This window comes from Stegastes partitus, unplaced genomic scaffold, assembly GCF_000690725.1.
Source record: "Stegastes partitus isolate 25-593 unplaced genomic scaffold, Stegastes_partitus-1.0.2 Scaffold28, whole genome shotgun sequence".
Classification (NCBI taxonomy): domain Eukaryota; kingdom Metazoa; phylum Chordata; class Actinopteri; family Pomacentridae; genus Stegastes; species Stegastes partitus.
In genome coordinates this window covers 745599-766318 of record NW_007577759.1, presented here as the reverse complement: position 1 = coordinate 766318, position 20720 = coordinate 745599, and the positions used below count along the sequence as shown (strand labels likewise).

Sequence of the window (20720 nt, the reverse complement as noted above, 5' to 3'; positions counted from 1 at the left end):
CCTCTCTTTCTCTGTTTCTAAGCTGTCAGGGACAGCAGTGCTCAGAAGATTAGCTTGCTTCCTTTGCTCCTCTTTAAGAGCGATTGGCTGGGTATTTATTGGTTTTCCCATGATGCTGTTTAATGTATCTGCTCATTAAGGAATAACACCTTGTGTGTGAGTGGGTGTGCGCACTGGAGTATGACTGTGTATGTACACACACACTCACACAGTGCATGTAGTTTGTTTGCTATATGTGCACATGCTGGTTGTGTGCCAGTGGGTGCTCATAAATTCATGATTACTAGCTGACAACATTGTAGGCAGTGGTGCTACGGACTGTATGTATGTGTGTCTGAGTCTGAGTATGTGTGCGGCACAAATCTCACAGCTGTGGTGCTGGCACAGTCATTTAACTCAGCCGCCAATCAACATGTCAATTTATTTCTTCATTTATGTAAATCAGAGGTGACGTAGTGATGCTGAAGGTAATGTGTTTCTGAGTCAGGCTTCCCTGAGGCTTCAGTTATTGATAAGGCATGAATAAATGAGTAACTGCAGCACACTGGGGATGTTGATAGACATCACACACAGACAGCGTCACTCCTGGGAATGGTTGAAGAAATATGGGAAAAAAAAAAACAAACAAGTTGTTTGACAACTCCCCACACTACAATCAATCTCATTCATCAGATTAACAAGATTCAATAGTGGTACATTCTTCAACTAATCCTTTTCATGAGTTATAAGAAGAATCACTGCAACTAAAATGATAACTAATAAGCATGAATCCATAAAGTATTTAATTTACATACGTCTTACATGGATCAGCAATTAAGTTTTTAAATCAAAATTCAGACATTTCCTCTAACATGACGATCATCAACTGCTAAATGTTAATATAGCGCTAATGTTAACTCAATGCATTTCATTTGTTTCCCTTTTAAATGCAGAATCTGAAGAAAGACTGTTGAAAATTGAACCAGTTAGATAGTTAGTATGTGCCACGAGCATGAACATGCACAAGCATGAATACACTGGACGAGTGCATCAGATCAGGCCAACACCTCTGTTTGTTTTCCATTTGCATAGAAAGGCTGTGTACAAGCACAAGATATTTTTACAGTGTGCACACATCAAAAGACAGCTATTGAATTGTGAGGTGATGTTTGCTGAAAAATCTACAAAATGTGGATTTGTTTAGATTATTTGCTCTGTCTTTAAATACTTCAAAGCAGTTGTGTAAAGTTTCTGATAGAAAAAGATAGTCATTGTTAAATACTGAACAAAATGAAATACTGAAAAAGTCAACACAGAGAACTCAAGGTGGGACACACTGACTTTCGATATATCAATAATACTTTAATGTCCTTCCTCTGACCTCAACTGAGCATTTGTCTCTAATGTCAGCTACCTGTGATTATACGCCAACCTTCCACCTTGTCATCCTCCTATGATCTCTGTGCAGTAAAAGTATGGCAAACTGCCATGTCATTGCTAGTCCACAAACGCTGTCTTTTTCAAATTTCAAAATGTTACACTGGAGGGGTTTTTAGAAGTCTTTTAAGGCTTTCATTTTCGAACTTTGCAAAAGTGTGACGAGCATTTGTCTGCACTGTCCTTGTTGAGGTGTAGTTGTGCATGCCAATGAATGGCTCATAAAACAGTTGGTTAAAACCAGCTTTATTGCAAGGGCTTCTCAGGACTCGCCCTAAAAATAGGGAGTAGGTTACACATAAGGGGCTGTGTGTTCTTTGAGTGAGCAGGCGTCCCACTTCACAATGGATTTTTGACCTTGTCCCACATTTTGATTGTCATGTTTGATTGGTTGCCTACTCAGTCAAAACATTGTTAGAGGCAAATTTCTGCCTTGAACCAGGGAGCATGACAGTAGAGAGAGCGGGAGAGATTTTCCTGAAGGTTCAATCTCCCCTACAGAGATTTGTCTGTGGCTTGGCTCTGATGCAACGGCTGAGCAGTACATCTTAGTTACTCACTTGAGATTGGGCCGATTAGCTGAAGCCTGTCACTCAGGGGTTGTCAATCACAGGCTAAAATTGGAAAAGAGCAAATAATACATTGACAAAAAGATCAATAACAATAATAAACAATGACTTTGCACCTTATGCAGAAAAATCATTTGACCTTTGGCAAAAAGAAAAAGTTGAGCTCAAAGCACCTATTAATTTATTTTTAGCCATGCCTTGGGCAATTTATTTTCTGATCTGCAGCCTCTTACAGGCAGCGGAGTAATGAAAGTCTATCAGGCTGATTACTCTGATAGACATTAAATCAAATTTCTATAGGCTTTACCTTGTTCTAGCAGAAACCTATTAACCAAGTGGACATTATCTCCCCCACATTTTCCAAAAAAAATGTGCTTTTGAGCTGTTTGCCTTTATGTGTCGTCATATCAAACCTTTCCATGCCCGAGGGAGCAGTGACAGCACCTCCCACCTCCTAACTGCCTGACACACTTTGTGATTCATCACCTTAAATCTCTAATTGACTTCTACCAAATTTTCTTTTACGTCCTCTATCTTGTCATTTTTTCCCCCAGTACCCTGTACGTGTGTGTGAGCATTTGGAAGTGAGTCTCCAAACAAAGGCAAAAAGCTTGTTAGAAGATATGTATCATATAAATCAAGTGTCAGCGCTTGTGCACACTGAGCTAAATTGAGTGGAAGGAACTCTCAACAATTGAGTTACACCACTATTAATCCAGTTAGAACTTTCCAGATCAGTGACTTTGTTCATTAACAGCCTTCAAAGCCTCAAGTCTATTAGTTACAACATGTCAAATAGAGTCATTTAAAACTAGCTCTGGAGTCATGTTCTAATGAATCAACTTGCTAGTGTTCTAAATGATTCCTAAGTAGGCCCATCACTAAACAGACTCAAAGGGGAGTCATGTTTTCCTCGAGGTGGGAAACACCTTGTCGGCCTTGTTAGCAAAATCACACACACGCCTTTGCACATACATGCAGATGATTGTAAACAATACATTCGTAAACCGCCAGTAAATGATGGTCAAATCCATGCATCATCCATCATTTTAATAACAAACGGTTTGCTTTTCTTTCTCCTGTTTCTCCCGCTGTATTAAGACATTGGTGGAAGACTTGTTTCCATGACAACAGAGCTTGTCAAACACAGTAAAGTATATGATACCAAGCATCGGGGCACTTTTGTGAGGACTTGTGTAATACCCAGTGGTGCTGCCTTCGTCCTCCCCCACAAAATTAACTGATTTACTGGCAAACAAAGTCGCTGACAGATTGACACCATACTGTTGCCACCTATTTCATCTACCTCCCATCACCTTTCTCAGTACCCTTCTGTTACACTGCTCTGCATATCTCCAGATATGTATGCAGGTCTCCATGCCCGACGCGCATGTATTTCAAGTTATTCCCTGTACCGACTGTCCCTTCAAACATTCAATTTATATTCCTTCCCTCCATCTTACCTCTGTACCTCTCAGTGCAGACGCAGTGGATGTGAGGTGCTGCTCTTTTGTGCTTAAGCACCTGCTGTGGCCCTAAGTACACATGATTGCTGGCAAAATCACTTTGCACTGGCTGTCCTCCAATGGAGAATGTTCTGGCACCCACCACATAAGCAATGACACCTTGATGTAAGATGTTACACTCCACTGCAAAATTTCAAGACGCTGTTCTCAAACTTGAAACAGTTTCAACTGTGACACCAAGCAGGTGCTCCCAGTCAAATTAAACACTGATGTGATGCACCACATGTGTTGATTGTTCAAGTTTGTATTTGCGAGCACCTAATTAGAACCAGCAATTCAGATATATTGGTAGCGTTTAAATCCAATGTTATAAGGTTTTATAGCTGAGTAAAATGTCGCATGGAGGAGGTCTTACAAAGTTTCTCTAACCTTAAAGGGACAGTTTAGTTTGTTTAAAGTAGGGTTGCATGTGGTACATTTTAATCATCAATCTATTAAGTACATTACCTGGTGGTCGGTACTGCCTAGTGTGGAGAAGCAGACAGCAGGAAGTTACTAGTACGGAAGTTAAGCAAAAAAAACTGCAGGGCACAGGGTCAGCAGCAAAATGTTTCATCTAAAATAAATGGCCTACCTAAAAAAAAAAATCTATATCACGCAATATCTAAAATATCTTCACTGCTTTACCTTGCTGTCAGAAAGCCCCTTTCGACGAGGCGCTGAATCGATCTATGCCCTCCTTCAAAGCCACCAGAATCTGTTGACAAAAACAGTCACAGAGTACTGGAGATTCTGGTCTACTGCCGCCTCGATCGGTTAGTGTCTTTGTGCCATTGTGCAACTTTGGTGTTTTAACACGTTATTTTGGATCTGACTTTAGTGTGTGGCAGACCAACAAAAGACAGCTTTTGTGTTCTGTGAGTGTTCTGCGAGGTAAAATTACTGTTGGGACTGACCTTTTTTTTTCCTTTTGTTAGACAGCTAAACTACATTTTGCTACTACTAGTGTCCATAGTAGTTTGTTGGTTAGCTTCCATGGTTGGCCTGCCATCTGCTTCTTTAAAATATGTGTGCCAACCACCATGTACAGTATTTAATACACTGACAAATAACTAATACAACCCCGCTTTTAAGAAACAGAACTATCGCTTTAACTGTTTGTCCGTTTAAGTGTTTACAGTGGCCTTAACATGTTCATTACTACATTAAAATACAATAGTCATGTAGAACAACAGTTTTCTACATTAGACCATTATCATTCTTTACCTGATCTCCTTTATTGTAGGGTATTTTTTTTCTCATCATTTGAGCAACAACAAATAACTATTGCGGTCAGACACTATGTTTAATATAAATATTGTGTAGGCATATTCTTACAATGCTGCATGTTTCCCCAAAATGGTGCTTTTCCAACAAAACAAAAAAGATCTTAATATGAACACATTTTTGTTTTGAAATGGAAGGATGTGAAAATCTGGCACAAATACTTGACTAAGCGTCACTTATTATTTTCAGATCTGCTGTTGCCATGCAGACCCATAATCAACAAACCATTCAATGGCCCATTTAGCAGTGGGTGCAGTGCAGAACATGGTCATTTGCAGGTTCTGTAATATCACATATGAATATAATTACTGTAACAGAAATGCTGCTATTGTAGCGCTACATTTCTGTATTTAACTGTAGCTACCTTTAATCTTCATGTTCTCCCTCTCCATCTGTATCCATCACATATGTGGGTGGCTGAGTTGTGTTCCTACACAAAATTGGAATAGAACATTGCCACTTTCACATGAAGCAATCGTTTGTTTTTTGTTTGGACTGCATAACTGCAATTCTGCCTCGTATCACGAGGAGGTTACTCTTGATCATTCATGGCCATTTTAATCTAATTAAACAAATTATTGATCTATCCGGGGCAAAGAAACAAATCTGAACAATAAATTATCTCTGAATAAATAACTTTGACCTACTTATTTGTTATTCCCTTTAGACCCATAATGAGCACCAGAAACATATGACCATGCGTCCCGTGTTCCTTCTATGCAGATCCACTAGATCCATCAGAGGTGTCTAGTTCAGTTATGGCTAATGACCAATCATTTTTTTGGCTATGAGTAATGAGAACATAATAATCATCCTTTATGGTTCATGTCACAGCACCCAGTCAGCAATGGCAAAAGCATGTGAAAAGAGAGTGGGAGGATGAGCAGTGTGTGATTCATCACCTAACACTTCATCAGGACTGGGGAGGAAGTAAAAAAAGAATTTATAATTATGAAGGGAAACAGTAACATTTCAGGAAACATGCAATAATTCAGTACCAGCTGCTTTGGCATCGTGGAGCTGGTGGACGTAACAACAGCAACACTATGCAATATAATACAATTAAATATGCATTTAAATATATGAATAAACATGACTTGAATGGAGCTTTTTGTAGACTGTGTTGGAGAGGAGCTGTTCAAATCTATAGCTTATTTTTTTTTTTTTTTTTAAAGCTGTAGGTGGTGATTCTGTTTTACTTTAAGGTCATGTTGTGGTAATTATGACGCCCTTTACTTGACACACGGTTTGAAATTTTTAAAACTTTGAATCAAGTACCTACTGTTTTTGTGTTTTTGTCTTTGTAGATGATTAAATGAGGACTTGAAAGGCAATGGCATGTAAATTACAAAGTTACTGATAAAAAATGAGTGAGAAGCTGAGGAAAAATGAAAAATATTTAGCATCTTTGCGAGATTCAGAAGTCCACATGAAGCAAATACTGAGGTAGAATCACCTTGTGAAATGATTCACACAAACACTAGAAGCAACTATGAACAGGAGAAAATCCTAAACAATATTCTTATATATACTAAGCAAAAACTTGACTATAGGTCTCGGGACTACAGGTGCTCAGAGTTCCAAAATCGAGCTAGGTGGTGTGAATGTTAATCAGAACAGCCTCTTCATCGGCCCTTTTAGCCTCTCTGCTCCCATTGTATAAAAGGATCCAACAGCTTCGACCAAGACACCGACTCCAAAACAAGGACAAATAGTAGCTACTGGATATAATTCCAGGTCTAGCAACACAAAGGAAACAGAACAATAGGGGTTTTTTGTTATCTTAGCCAGATGGCGAATTCTACTTTGTCAGTGGCGATGTTTGAATTGAGTCGACAGGCTTACTTTGTCCTCTTCAAGTGTAACCAATCAGTATTGTCTTCTCAGAGTTCAACCAACCAGCATCCACAGGTTTTTCTTGTTTCTTTTTAGAGCTGCTCAGAAATATCTACCCTGAACTAGGCACATTTTCTTTCCTAAAACAGCTCTGACAGTGTTTCAACTTGTGGTCAGAACACACACAAAGGTACATGTTGGCGTAAACAGATCCTCACTGGTGCCAATTTAAAGATACTTAACTGCACATCTGCATGGGAAGACAAAGCTTGACTCCATAACCCACCATTAAAATAATTTTGTTATATTTTAAAGACAAGATTTTGTTTGACTTTCCTTGGTATTACATTAGCTTGTCTGGGCCAACAAAGGTTGAATTTATTACTTATATTAAAGTGATGAAAATTTGACATAACAGATCACAGAGTTCAAATTAGTTCTCAGCATTAAGGACTAATTTACAAAAAAAAAAAGAAAAAAGAGAAGAAGATTTTTTGCAGTTTGAAATGAGGCTTGCGGATGTTACATGTTTAAAAAAAATCAATGACAACACATTTCTGTAGCTATCTCATACATCAAAGTGTGTATGTATGGTACATGTTTGTACAGTTGTGTACCTTCCACATACAGCATATGTGTGGGAGGGTCTTCTCTGCATATTTTATAGTTCCTCTACAAGCCAGCTGTTCATCATGATAAACTAAATCGGTGGATTCTTTCTGCTGCTTAGGCTGATGTTATTCGGTGTGTAAACATCTGCAGTAGCCTGTTCTGTGATGAGCGCCACACTGTTAGATACGCTCTGACCCAGTTCCTGTCTTTCTCCACAGTGTCTCACCACAGCCTTCAGGAGCTGATATTTGACTTAGAATTAGATTTTCCAGAGTTGACACACAGTACACTCCTTAAGATGAGACGTTTTGGATTAAAAACATGCAACAGATGTCCTAATTGACGTTTTTTGCATGGCTCATTTTATTGTAACTGCCTGTGCACTGGTGTGCAGGTTGAATTTAGAGTGAAAGTGTGTTTTTCCAGCTATTAGTCGTCAGCAGTATCTCTGAGGGCCAACTGCATCTACCACCTGCATCTGTAGAAACCTCCACCTTCCTGAGACTAATAAAAGCACAACCTGCAAGACTGCATCAGCTGCTCACATAGATTAATGTGAATGAAATGTTTGCTCATTTGATCTAAGAAGAAAAGTAACTTGCTGTGCAGCATTCCTATTTGTGTACGTTATATTTGGGATTATATCAACAGTAAACTCGTGTTCATACCGGAACACCTTCTCTACTTAGCATTAAATTTAAGGTTTTATTCTTCTTCTCTGATATCATTAATAATGCCAGGATGCTTAACATATTGTCTATCCATGCATATCACACACATGATAAATGACTTTTGCAAGGCCGCCATCATAAATCAGAATTCGTTCTTAATGACTTGCTTGTTAAAATAAAGATGGAAAAAACTAAGAAGAATAATTAATCCTGACAGCACCTGAATCATCTGAGAATTGATCAGGCTTCACATAATCCATCTTGTCTGCGTGTCTCCCTGCAGGAGTGACCACTGTCCTGACCATGACCACACTCAGTATCAGTGCCAGGAACTCTCTCCCTAAAGTGGCCTACGCCACAGCTATGGATTGGTTTATCGCCGTCTGCTATGCCTTTGTCTTCTCGGCCCTCATTGAGTTTGCCACAGTCAACTACTTCACCAAGAGGGGTTACGCCTGGGACGGAAAAAGTGTGGTGCCAGAGAAGGTATTTGAAGCTCCCTTGTTTTTTTTTGTGTTTTTTTTAAAAAGAATGTCTCACTTGCTTATCCCTAAGGAGTCCCTCAGTTTGACATAATATGGTTTGTTAGGTGATGATATGGAACATGACTGCAACGATTGCTGTCAGTATGAAGGCAAATCTGTGTTTCCAGGGGTGGAAAGAACCTTCATCACACCAGTCGCCAGAGATAACATAAAATTATATATATAGATTTTTTTCTTTTGAACAGCCTCTTTTTGGCATCAGGACAGCACTTAGCTGCTGATGGCACTGGATCAGGCAGGGAGCATTTAGTTGTTGTCGCCAGCTCATCTAATAGAAAATGCAATTTGAGTAACATGACATGAACATTAATAGTTTAGTGTTCATCTTGTGCTTTCTGCTCTACTTGTCTCTGTGCTGCAGTTAGCAGCACCAGACTCTGTAATCCCCAGCTATTTTTGAAAAAAAAAAAGAGAGAGAGAGAGAGCGAAACAGACCAATATTAATGTTTAGACTGCTGAGATTTGTGCTCCTATTTGGAAATATGGAGATGTGAGAAATTAATACTGAATATTCGCCAGGCTTGTGACACATTAGCAACAGTAATTGTGCAAAAAGATACAATATGTAGCCTCGAACAAACACTGTATACGGATACATGAGTCACATGTCTGCAAGCTGAATTCTTTATCCTTTTTTTTTTTTTTTGCTTTTCCCTGTTCTTTCTCCGATAAACACAATCAGCAAAAGAAGAAGAAGGAATCTCTCCTCAAGAAGAACAACACCACAGCCTACCCAGCTGCCACTGCTACAGCCTTCGCCCCCAATATTGCCAGGGACCCTGGATTGGCCACTATCGCCAAAAGCGCCCCGCCACCCCCAACCGAGCCCAAGGAGGAGCCAAAGCCCAAGCCTCCAGAGGCCAAGAAGACCTTTAACAGTGTGAGCAAGATAGACAGGATTGCCAGAATAGCCTTCCCTCTGCTCTTTGGAACCTTTAACTTGGTCTACTGGGCGACCTACTTGAATAAGAAGCCCAAATTGCAGGGGGTCAATCCACACTAATCCATGTTTCATTCCTTTAAAAAGAAAAAAGAAAAAAATATATACCTGTAATTATTTCATTTTCTTTCTTATTCCTCTTTAAAAAAAAAAGAAAAAAAAAACTGTTTATTTTCAGACAAACATGGTGTCCATGCTGGTTTGAATTCCCAGTTGTTGCATTGCTTCTATGTTTACCTAAATTTTGAAGATTTTGAAAAAACAAAATACAGAAAAAAAGAATGATAACAATACAAACTTTTGAAAGGGTGTTGTTCAGGTCTGGGATGATGCTACTAAGAAAATGCTACTATAAATATATAGCCAAGAGAATGCTATTCTACAACTGCACATAGCCCAAACTTGTTAAGGGGCTTTTGTTTCTATGTTTCTTTTATTTTGTTTCATTTTATTCGATTTCATTTGAACATAGAATCACAGTAAAAGGCACTTGTGTATATGCATGGGCAGGGCATCTTATGATTTATGTTTATTTATTCAAAATACAGATCAACATTGACTGGTGGCTTAGTTTATTTGAAATCAGCAGCAAAATGCTACGCTCAGTCTCTTTCAAAAAATATCTTCCATTCTTTGTAGATGTTTTATGAGATTAATTATGTCATTCTTCAAAAATATGTTAGGGTTTCTGCAATAGCAATAAAACATGTCTCAGTGGACACACCATTTATTTAGGGATCAAAAAAAATACAAAAATTCAATCATCTGTGTGCTCAGCATTGAAAATATATTAATTTCCTTTCACAGCATTGTAAATATTATCAGGTGTTAGAGATGTCAATATTATGTTTAAGCTTTGCAAAGTGTAACTAAAGGGTATGTTAATTGAATACATGGAAAGGTAAACTTTTTTTATTTAAATTATTTTTGTTCTCTTTATGATACTTTCTACAAAAAAAAAGAGTATATAATGGTCTAATTCATGCTTAAGTGACTGTTTCTCGCCAAGTTAACGTTCCATTCAAAGCTGCTTTCACACTGAAGTAAAAATATTATTCAATCGTGTGTTCGTGTACACACCGACGGCAACAACAGCAACAACAATATCAATGGTATAAACTGAGATTGGCTAGTTACGAGTAAGAATGTACAAATCATCTCAAATCCTGGAGTGCATTTTACATTTAGAATTAAAACACTCATTATTTACTTAATTTTGTTTGGTCTTTTGGCTTTTTTTGTGACTATTTATGGTGGGGCCCTCAGTTGCCAAAACACCATTTATGGGAAAGTTCAGTTAGCGTCAGTTAAAAACATAAAAAAGGGGTGGGGCACATTGAGACGGAGGAGAAGTGCCTTTTCCATTTTCAGAGTTGCAGCTTGTAATGGCTATTACTTTGTTGATTGACGGCGCATCTATATTTTCCATCCCACTGTGTCCCCTGACCGTGTTTTACCATAGTACCCCATCTCCATTCAGTTGAAAATTGAGACATAACACTCAGAAAGTACCAGCTACACTGCCTTCAGTATCACATGCCCGTTTGGACTCATTTGTTGCTGCTTGTTGGTGAGCAACAGCGAAAGACAGGGACAGAGACAGAAAGAGACAAAGAGAAAGGAGACGTTGAGTTGAAGTGGCACTGTAATCTTACTTTAGCCGGCGCTGTGTTTCGCACAGAGGACTTGTCTTGTAGTTCTACGATAGTGATGAAGATGAATATATTTTTGTAGCATGATGTCAATCCCTCTTCCGAGAAAAACCAACAGAAACTAACGCAAATGTGAAAAGAATGCTTTTGGGTTTTGTTTTGTTTTTTGTCTTGAACATTGCTTGCTTCTTCTTTTTTTTGTTTTGTTTTGTTTTGTTTTCTTTAACTTAGAAAACACACACACATTTTAGGGAAAATTGCTTCTTCTCTGATGTGGCATGTTAAGGTTTCTAAACAGTCCATTTTAAATTATGTTAATGTAGCAATATTAATTAGCAAGGGCTTTTCTTAGGACCTGAACCTGGCACTCAGTCTGGGGGTGACATCCATTGTAGCTTTAAACTGACCCCTCTCTACTTGTAGTTTCATCTGTATGCTGTACATGGAAATTTAACCTCTTCTGTTTAGATTTGGTTAAAGATAACAGGCATTGCATTGTGTGTCCATCTTGGGTTCTGAAGCCTCTGGCTCCCACTCAAACCTCGTTTGGCAAAGATTCAAGAGTGGGGGTGAACTGCATCGCATTATTGATTCTCAGTGTGCTTTGTTGAATATGTTTTACAGGGCACTGAACAGGCCAAAAGGCATATTAGAACCATACAGAATGCTCTGTATGTTTGTGCGCTGGGGTGAATGGATTGCGCTATTACCAGAGGGAACTGAAAAAAGAGACTGGTGGTTGTTGCTATTGTTATTATTTGCATTATCATTATGACCAATACTGAATCTATCCCCTAATGGCAGACATCTTTTCAAGCATATGCAAGCAGTCAACTGTTCACAGCCACTTATCCTACAAGCAGAGGGTCAAGGAACTGCAAAGTTCAGGGTGAAGAGTTGTATAAAGATATTTGAACTCTAAACTATTGTATGTATGTTTATTATCATGAAGAAAAAAATATATATACATATGTAAAATACATAATGCATACAGTATTTGATTCTATTAACGAAGATATTAGCTAAGATGATGATGAATATTGTTTGTATTATCAACCTATTGTTATGCATTTTGCACATTTAGAAGAACAATAACATTACATTTATGTAGTCAGCTTTGTGCTATGCAAGGACAGCTTTGAACCACATCATTGACCTTCCCTCTCTGACCATTGTGCTTCAGATTTACAAGTTACTATAAAAAAAAAAGAAAAAAGCTTAGCTTTTATATCAGCTGTGCACCCATTAGCTTTTTCCCCCCCAACCATGGCTATACAGGGTGACATCAAAGAAAACAGTGGATTATCTCTTTTGTTTGCGCTTTGGATTTGTCGGTGGTTGAAGGGAAAATGGCTTTCATTGTTGATTGCACTTTTTCTCCAGAGACATGCAATAAAGTGATTGAACTGAAAATACCAGGAGCAAAACTGTAACAAGATCACCTTGTTAATAATATTTCCGTTCACTTCTTGAGCTTGTTTGTCATTACAAAAATGAAGAGAGGTGAAAATGTTATTTTGTTAAAGGGATCATTTTGTTTATCTTCCGCTCTCCAAAGCTCAGTGATATTACAGGGAGCACCAGGCGCAGTTTTGACTTTGACAGAGTAAACGTGAATTTTCTACTTTTCTGTTGGAAGTATCTTTGCTAAAGCCCCTATCTTGTACTCCGAGCCAGACATAACAAACGCTGTAAAGCATTTCCGAATATTTTGGAGCCAGGTCTGATTTTGCTACATTTAATGCTCCAGAGAAAGAATGTGAAAAAATAAAAAAATAAAAATATGAGGCACAGTGCAATCATGAGCTTCCAACTTTTACCTTCACACTCATAAGCAGAGCATACATGTAAATATCACATTTGTAGGCACATCAGTCATTTCTTTCATTATGTTTGATGCAAGGTCCATTGCAGTTCTCAGCAGCACTTGCTTTTCAACATTGAGTCTTTGGTTATTCCTAGATACCTACTGGAGTTTTTTCTTGTATTTTTATCAAGCAAAATATGTTCTGATTTTCACTGAAATGTAAAAAAAAAAAAACTAATTTTCTAAAGCACAAAAGTTGAATAGGGTAAGAGAAGTTAGAACGAGACTATACATATGGACATGAAAAAAGAACAACAACACAAACTTACAAAACGCACACGAGCTCACACACCCACATACAGTACATATGTTGGTAGTTCAATGATACTGGCAAAGGGTTCTGATGGATGTAGAAGAAATGGTGAACCTTCTGTAAATGTTTTCTTTTGTTTCTTTTGGTTATGATATGGCCCTGTAAAATCTGATTCTCTGCATTAGTCTTTAAATAAAAAGAAAACAAATGAATGTCGTGGCTATACCTCTGTCCTTGTGCTACAGATCACCAGAGCGAACACACAGAACACACATCAGATGCTCCGTTAGAGCATGAAGAATGAGGATGAAGTACGTTGTTTACGTCACGTCTTTTGATATTTTCAGAACGTGTCACTTAGATAGCACGTAGTAGGTAATATAATGTTTAAACATTTCAGTAAGAGTTTTACCTTGAACATTAGCGATTTGATAAATTAAATACAAACAAATGAACAGGCTATGTTGATAGGCAACATGTAGTAAATGTGCACCTAAGTCAGTAGCTGCTTTTACCAAAAAGAGTGGTGCCATCTGAGATAGGCAGAACCCTGAATGATTTAAATGCCTAAAAATATGGAAAAACAGGGATTTCTACAAGTTTATTAGGATCGAAATGAGCGTTGGGCCTGACAGGAAGCCTAATATTACACTAGTCTCTGAAGAGTATCTGAGTAACTGCTTCATGAAAATTGGGCCATTCCAAATTTTCACTCTATTCAGGGGGGGATGTTGGAAATATTTTATCAAAAATAATTTCTGCTGAGTTCTTTTTTTTTTTTTTTTTTGCTCCAGGGATGCCAATATTGGTCTGTTAGTCGGCAGGTCAATTAGTCAGCCAACCACTTTGGTTCTGACTGAAATACCTCCACAACTATTAGATGGATTGCCCTGGGAGTTTGAACATGCCGATGATGCCCAGAGGATGAATATTTCTAATTTTGCAGATCCCCTGAAGTTTCTTTTAGCACCACCAGGCGGTCCTGTGAAATATTCTGCTTCTTTTCTTTCTTTCTGTCTTTCTTTCTTTTCTTTTTTTTTAACAATTCATGGTTCCCAGTTGAGGAGTCATACTGAACAGATCATTAATGCTGTGAAACATCTTTTTTGGACAAAAGTTATCCTGACAGATTCCTCTCAGGATCACTGCACTCACTTTGGTGATCCCTTACCTTTTATTATTGTACCGCTCTCAAGTTTATCCACCAGGTTTTTGATCAAATACATGTGTAAGTTACACTATTCTCACCAGTTGCTGCTGTATTTCGCATTTATAACAGACAAGTATGTGTTACCAAGCTGGCAAACATGAGAAAACTACAGGGAACATGGTATTATATTACTGACATTAATATTTTACTATTGTAGTAGTGTTGTTCCAAAATCCGTGCTCACAGAGCTACTAGCAGGGCCACAGTCTGGTTAGAAACATGCCTAAAGAGTGCTGGCTTTAAAAAACAAACTGTACAATCATCTTTACAGCTGATCTTCAAGCGAAGCAGCATCTCAACTTTACTAGCCACCCAGACAGCAGTGCAGTTAGTTTTCCAGCATTATAAAAACGCATCAATGTTTTGCTTTCATATTTGTACTGGAAATCAATCACTATCATATCATTCACTTTATTTTCATAGTTTTATCTCCAAACAAAATGTATTTTTAGGTAGCTTCCTTTATGCTTTAAATGCTTGTAACCTGTTCAAAGTTCCAGTTGTTACTTTCCATCCCAACAGTGTTGCAAGGTCTTTGCAAGGCCTTTTCCCTCTGATATTCAAATAATACTGAATATGGATGTTGCATCATTATTTGTGGTCCGTTTAGGCTGTTTTGATCGGCCATTGTGGTTCCATTGTTGCAAAACATTTCCTTTGCATCGGTGATTTCTAGCCAAAATCTTCTACTGAGCATTTATAAAGCTGCAAAAGCTACATTATTAAAATAAGTATAAAAACAAAATAAGTAATTAGTTGATGCCTGTTTTTGGATCACCGAAAAAAACCCGTCCAACAATCTGCATTTTGTTCCTCTGCATTTTTCTCCTCACTGTTCCTCCTCTTCTCTTGCTGCCTCTGCTCACAAGCCTCCACCACATCCCCATCTTCTCCCACCGCGCTATGAGACTTCAGGTGCAGGGGAACGTGCACTTCTTCCTTAAAAGCATGTGAGCTGCCAAGCTCACATGCCAAGCTCACATGCTAATAAAGCTGCTTCTCGCTGGCAGGAGAGCGGAGAGAAGAGCCTTTTTCTCTTTCGCTCTGTCTTGTTCTCCTCCTCTTACCTCTCTCTCTCTCTCTCTCTCTCTCTCTCTCTCTCTCTCTCTCTCTGTCACTTTCCCCTCATAAGCACAGATTGGGGGGGACTTCTAAGCTTTGTGACTGTTGTCACAGGTACAAAGCTAAGAGAGCCCTTTTCTTACTCGGTTAGTTTCCCTAGAAACTCCATTTAGACGGGCATTGAACAGTCTGTCCGTGAATTGCGTTTGTGTTGTGCATAAAGGAATGAATGCAAACTCAACCAATCCTTGCACATAAAAGCTTGTAATTCTGCTGAAAAATAGAAATAGCTGCACAAAAAAGGCAAATCAGAAAAAATGTTTTCACCCTTCTGAACACAAAATAATCCATGTCAGAACCAGTGCTACATAGTCGCAGCTTCCAATTTCTGCAGTATGAAAGGGACTTGGTAGGTTTCTCATGCAGATACACGGCATTGACCCTCAGTGGCCACTGGAATCTTTTTGGAATTCAAGCTGAATAACGTGAAATACTGCAGTGTAGTAGGGTGAAAACTTTTCAGAGCTTTTCATATCAACAAGCAGCAACACTTGATACTGTAAATAAATGTAAGGTTTTTGGTCACTGGCCAACAATTAAATTGACATCATCAAATGAACTGTGTAATTGAAAAGAGAAAAATAGTACTCTCTGTTTGTCCTGGAAGTTCACATTCTGCACATGATAGTGATGGAGGCTTCAGACTTGTTGGAAGAGAAGAAGCAGTCACTCTCACACACATCTGAGGTATCTTGTGTGATGCCCAATTCTTCAGGCCCTAAATTCTCCAGCAGTACCTCCATCAGGGACTCACATCTCCTGAGATTTCTATTAGTTCTCTCCCTGCTTGCTCATTTTTCTGTCCCTTTCCTTCAGCGCCTCACTCTTCAATTGCCTGCTGTCTCTCTTTCCCCCAATTACCCTTTGGAAGACTCCATAGATTACTTGGCCAGGTATCAGGATCTGTGATTTGTTTTTCTCCTTCAACTGAAATGAATAAATGAATACATAAACAGAGAGGAAAACGCAATTGGGGCAAAAGATAATTACTTTACATTCTGCACCCTCTGAAAGTAAATGCCTCTGTTATAGAGGTTTTCTGCCCAAGGACAGCATTATTTTTATTTTCCATCTGTACATGGCACTGCAAATTGTTAATGCACAATAGAAATTCCCTACACCCTAACATGTTTTTGTGTTTTTCCTGAGTGGTTGTGTTTATAAAAATTCAAATCAGTCACTTATTCGCCTCAACATGGCTCGAGGAGTCAGTATTGAACTGGACTTTTCGAGGCTGCCATTTCCACTGTGAATTCCACCCACTGTCAAAGGTTCGTCCTGAACAGAGGATAGAATAAATGCCCAGTCCATAACAGCAAAATGTCAGGCAGTTTTCTGAGGGGGTATTATGACACCAAGTGCCAACCTTTTCATGGTGACTCAGTGGGGCTGGTACAAGGAGGGAGAATCTGCACTTTATGTCAAGCTGTCCATAATCTGTAACTTTACAGCAGTGGGATTCAACATTTCAAGAACATTAACTCCAGTACTGTGCTTAAACTGAATTTTGAGATACTTGTATATATGTATATTGCTTATTTTAATACAGGAATCATACCTGAAATTAATTATTTCTTGCATTGTGAAAGTGCTACTTTACTTTCCACTTGGGAGCAGCCTAACAAGACAATGATGAAGTGAATGGCTTAGATTATCTTATCAAGAGAGCACATGTCAAGAATTAGATGGGTAGATGGGGAGAGTGTTTGAAATACCAAGGTTTGTGGGGTACTTCTGGTCAGCACTGATGAACGACTAACAGTGCATTGAGGGGAGACAAACACAAAGCCGGAACACTTCCATTGGCTCCAATTCACAAGTTGCAAGGATCTGCTGCTAACGTCTTGGCCTCATACAAAGAATTTCCTTCGGGTTTATTAAAGTTTTATCTTATCTTATACCACTAGACACCTTTTGAATCCACATCTTCGCCAGTCAGAGCTGTTTTGACAGCATAAGGAGGACCAGTGGCACACTAAGGAGTGGTAAGCACCTTTTAAAGTTGGTTTGCCAGACATGCGACTACATCCTTCACACAAAGAGCAATGTTAACATTCATGAGCAGTCGTGTTCTCGCAGCTCTGTTGATGTTACCGTTTCTTGTGGGAAATACCGTTTGCTACTAAATGCTCCACTATTAAGTTGATGCCTAATTTGTCTTTTATTAATCATTTTCACTGAAAACATCTGCCTGTCGGGAATGAAATGTGGATTGATGACATGAATAGTGAACCAAAATTGTAAAAATGTGGATCCCAAAAACAAAATGCTAAATAGATGCTAAAATACAAGTAGAATTGACAACATACATGACTCCCTTTATGTCACACATAGTCAACTGATCCATATTAAAATATCTTTCAGTGAATAATAAGAGTTTAAAAACAATAATTCTGTAATATTCTGTAAATTTTTGCTTCTTTAACTGCGAGGACATATTGTACCTGAATAAATGCATATCTGCATTGCTGCAGTGAGAATAAATGCCATCACTGGCTCTATGTGCATGGCAAAGTTTTGGCTGGTGTTACTATAAAAGTATGCATGTATCTATCAAACACTTCTAATTTGACTCTCTGGGCTGTGTTTTCAGTCCAACCCCAAACCAAACTCTCGAAGTGCGCTCTGTTCATCTCAGCCTCTCTGGATGACAGTGCAGCTTCCCTGAGGGGCTCTGTTGCACTGCATGAGATTTCCACAAATTAGCAAGACACAAAGAAGCCACATATACAACAGGATCAAACTCAAATGTGCTTAGAAGAAAGAAAGAAAGAAAAAAAAACAGTCCCTCTTGGGAGACGCTACCATTTGCAGTCATAATGTTGCACAGAAAATGACTAAACTTGGCCAGGCCTAGCCGTGGAAACAGAGCAACGCAGACTTTAGCCCACAAGCTGTTCTTTTGCAATAAGAATAATGTTAGTCATATAACACGACATTTGCAGAGCCACCACAGTGACAGGTTTATCTAAATGAGCTAGTCGTTAAGTCTTGGTTGAATGCTGCAGAAACACTGGGCACGAGATAATGATGGTGGAAGCAGCCGAAGGCAAGACTCGTCAGTCCAAAAGGGAAGACTGGTTGATGGCGGGGATAAGAATGGGACATATTCTCTAGGCCATCATGATATCATCAGAATGCTGCCTTTTTTTTTTTTTTTCCTCCAGCCTTCATCAAAACACAAAGATCTCCTTTTGTCTTCTCTCTTTCTATCATTCACATGCAAATTTACTTTGTTAGAACAGAGCGATCCTTATGCCTCTTTTGCCTTTGTATATATGTTTGTTTGTTGCCTTTCTCCCTCTCTTTGTCTTTCCCATTGTTTTGAAGTTGACATCCAGGGTGTAACTGATATTTCCTTGCTCCGCTCTCCAGGAGGACTCAACTTCTGCCAAAAATTGAAATGAGGTACACAGCAGCCAGAGAGCGCAAGTAACTGAACTGAGAGGCAAGAAAATCGGAGCCGAGAGGAAAGGGTGGGTGTGCGTGAGTGGGAGGGGTGGGTGTACAAGGGCAGTTAAGATGATAGATTGAAGCAAAGAAGGAGATGATCAACAAGAATGAGTGAGCGTCCAGAGGCAGAGTAAAGTGTGAGAAAGATATAAGAATGAGGAAAAGGAGAAGCCCGGGGAAGGTGGAATGGAAGGCAAATGAAAAAAACAAAAGGAGAGAAAAGCAGAAGAAGTTGGGAATTTGTGGAAGGGACTGTAGTGATACCGAAGGAGGCAGCAGAGAGAGAAGGGGGGAAAAAAAATAGCGCAAGGAAGTGAAAAGATGACATTGAGCCAAGAGAAGGGCACAGAAAACCCAGGCAATGATCAGGCATTAAAGCACACACAGCAGGGATGTAGTAGAGCGTAAAACCACTTGCATACTATCAAATGCAAGGCACATGAAAAGAGAGAAGAACATTTTAAGAATATATTCTAATTACTGTTGATAGCTAATCACACTCTGCGCCTGTCTCCAAAGGGCCCTTTTGACTTTCTTTTCATCTCAGCCGCCTTCACAGACTTCCCTCAACTCATCTAAATCTTTTTTTTTTTTTTTTTTTGATGTTTTCTCCAAACCATGAACGACACCCTCCTCCCCATCCACTCCTAAGTATGTATGCCGGACTTTAATAAGACAAAAGCCGCTTTGTCATCTACAAAATTGCTTTTTCGTGGGACACACATTCAATTTGTTTATAGGGTTGCCTTATATAATGGCAGTTGCGTAATATAATTAAAACTTGCTGTTTTACCGTCATTGGATTACACTTGTGTGCTTTCCACTTGCCAGCCAAGCATCCTAAATCAAGAGAGGTCTTAAGCTTGTTGCAATCCGTGGTTATATTTAATACCAGACAACAGAGGGGTAATTTATTTGGCTTACATCACCAAATGCATCCTATTCTATTAAATTCCAAGTGAGGGCTTTCATGTGGAATTAACTAGTTTTCCGACTTCATATAGAAAAACTGCCTCCGCTGCCGGTTCACAAGAGTCACAGACATATACAGAGGTAGGTGCTTCTTATTATTATTGCTTAAACACAGTTTGTTTTGCTCTCATCACATAATGAACGTTTGATAACTGTGTCATGCACAATATTTCAGGCTGCACCAACAAAGCATGTCCACTCACGAAAATCATAACATCTATTTGCACTGCGCTTCTTCTTGTGCAGCAGTAAGGTGGTGCTTGTGGATTCAGTGACCATATCTGCAGCACACAAACCACTCTTTGTAGTAATACAACTGGATTTATGTGGAACGAATTCAGCCCATTTGCGGTTTTGAATTCTTTTATTCCAAACAATGGCCCTGGCTTCCGTTTTTGCTGCAGTAAGCTAGTTGGCTACACAGCCAGTAAACACTGCCTAATTCTTGAAGGTCAAAGCATAAATACTCTTGGATCCAATGTGGACAATATGGGCTATTTGGAATGACTTTTGTTTGGAAATGACTTTCTTTATAGGGTATTATCAGAATGTATGTGCTGTCAGCTGTCTTGTATTAACGTAAGCTTCAGCAGGCATGTACAGTATTGACCCGGTACAGCTACAGGACTGCACCTTCCACACCCATAAGGCCTTTTGAGCAGCAGGTACACACACATTTGCCCACAGGTTGATACAAAGCTGACAAACAACAGCTGCAGATTTATGGCCTTACCTTACCCAGTTACGTCGCGTTGTCTGTGTGCGAGGGGCTGTGTGCGCGCACACAACGCTCATAGATGCCTCACGCGA

General features: G+C 39.0%; 1 protein-coding gene across 1 annotated transcript in view; it reads left to right on the top strand.

Annotated features, from left to right (window-relative positions):
• gabra1 (gamma-aminobutyric acid type A receptor subunit alpha1) overlaps nt 1-9444 on the top strand; it is a 27193-nt gene extending 17749 nt beyond the window's left edge. The window contains exons 8-9 of the mRNA XM_008298305.1: nt 8180-8382; nt 9124-9444. Coding sequence (XP_008296527.1) covers nt 8180-8382; nt 9124-9444 — 524 coding nt within the window. The remainder of the gene's footprint in view (nt 1-8179; nt 8383-9123) is intronic.
• Nucleotides 9445-20720: the final 11276 nt, after the last annotated feature.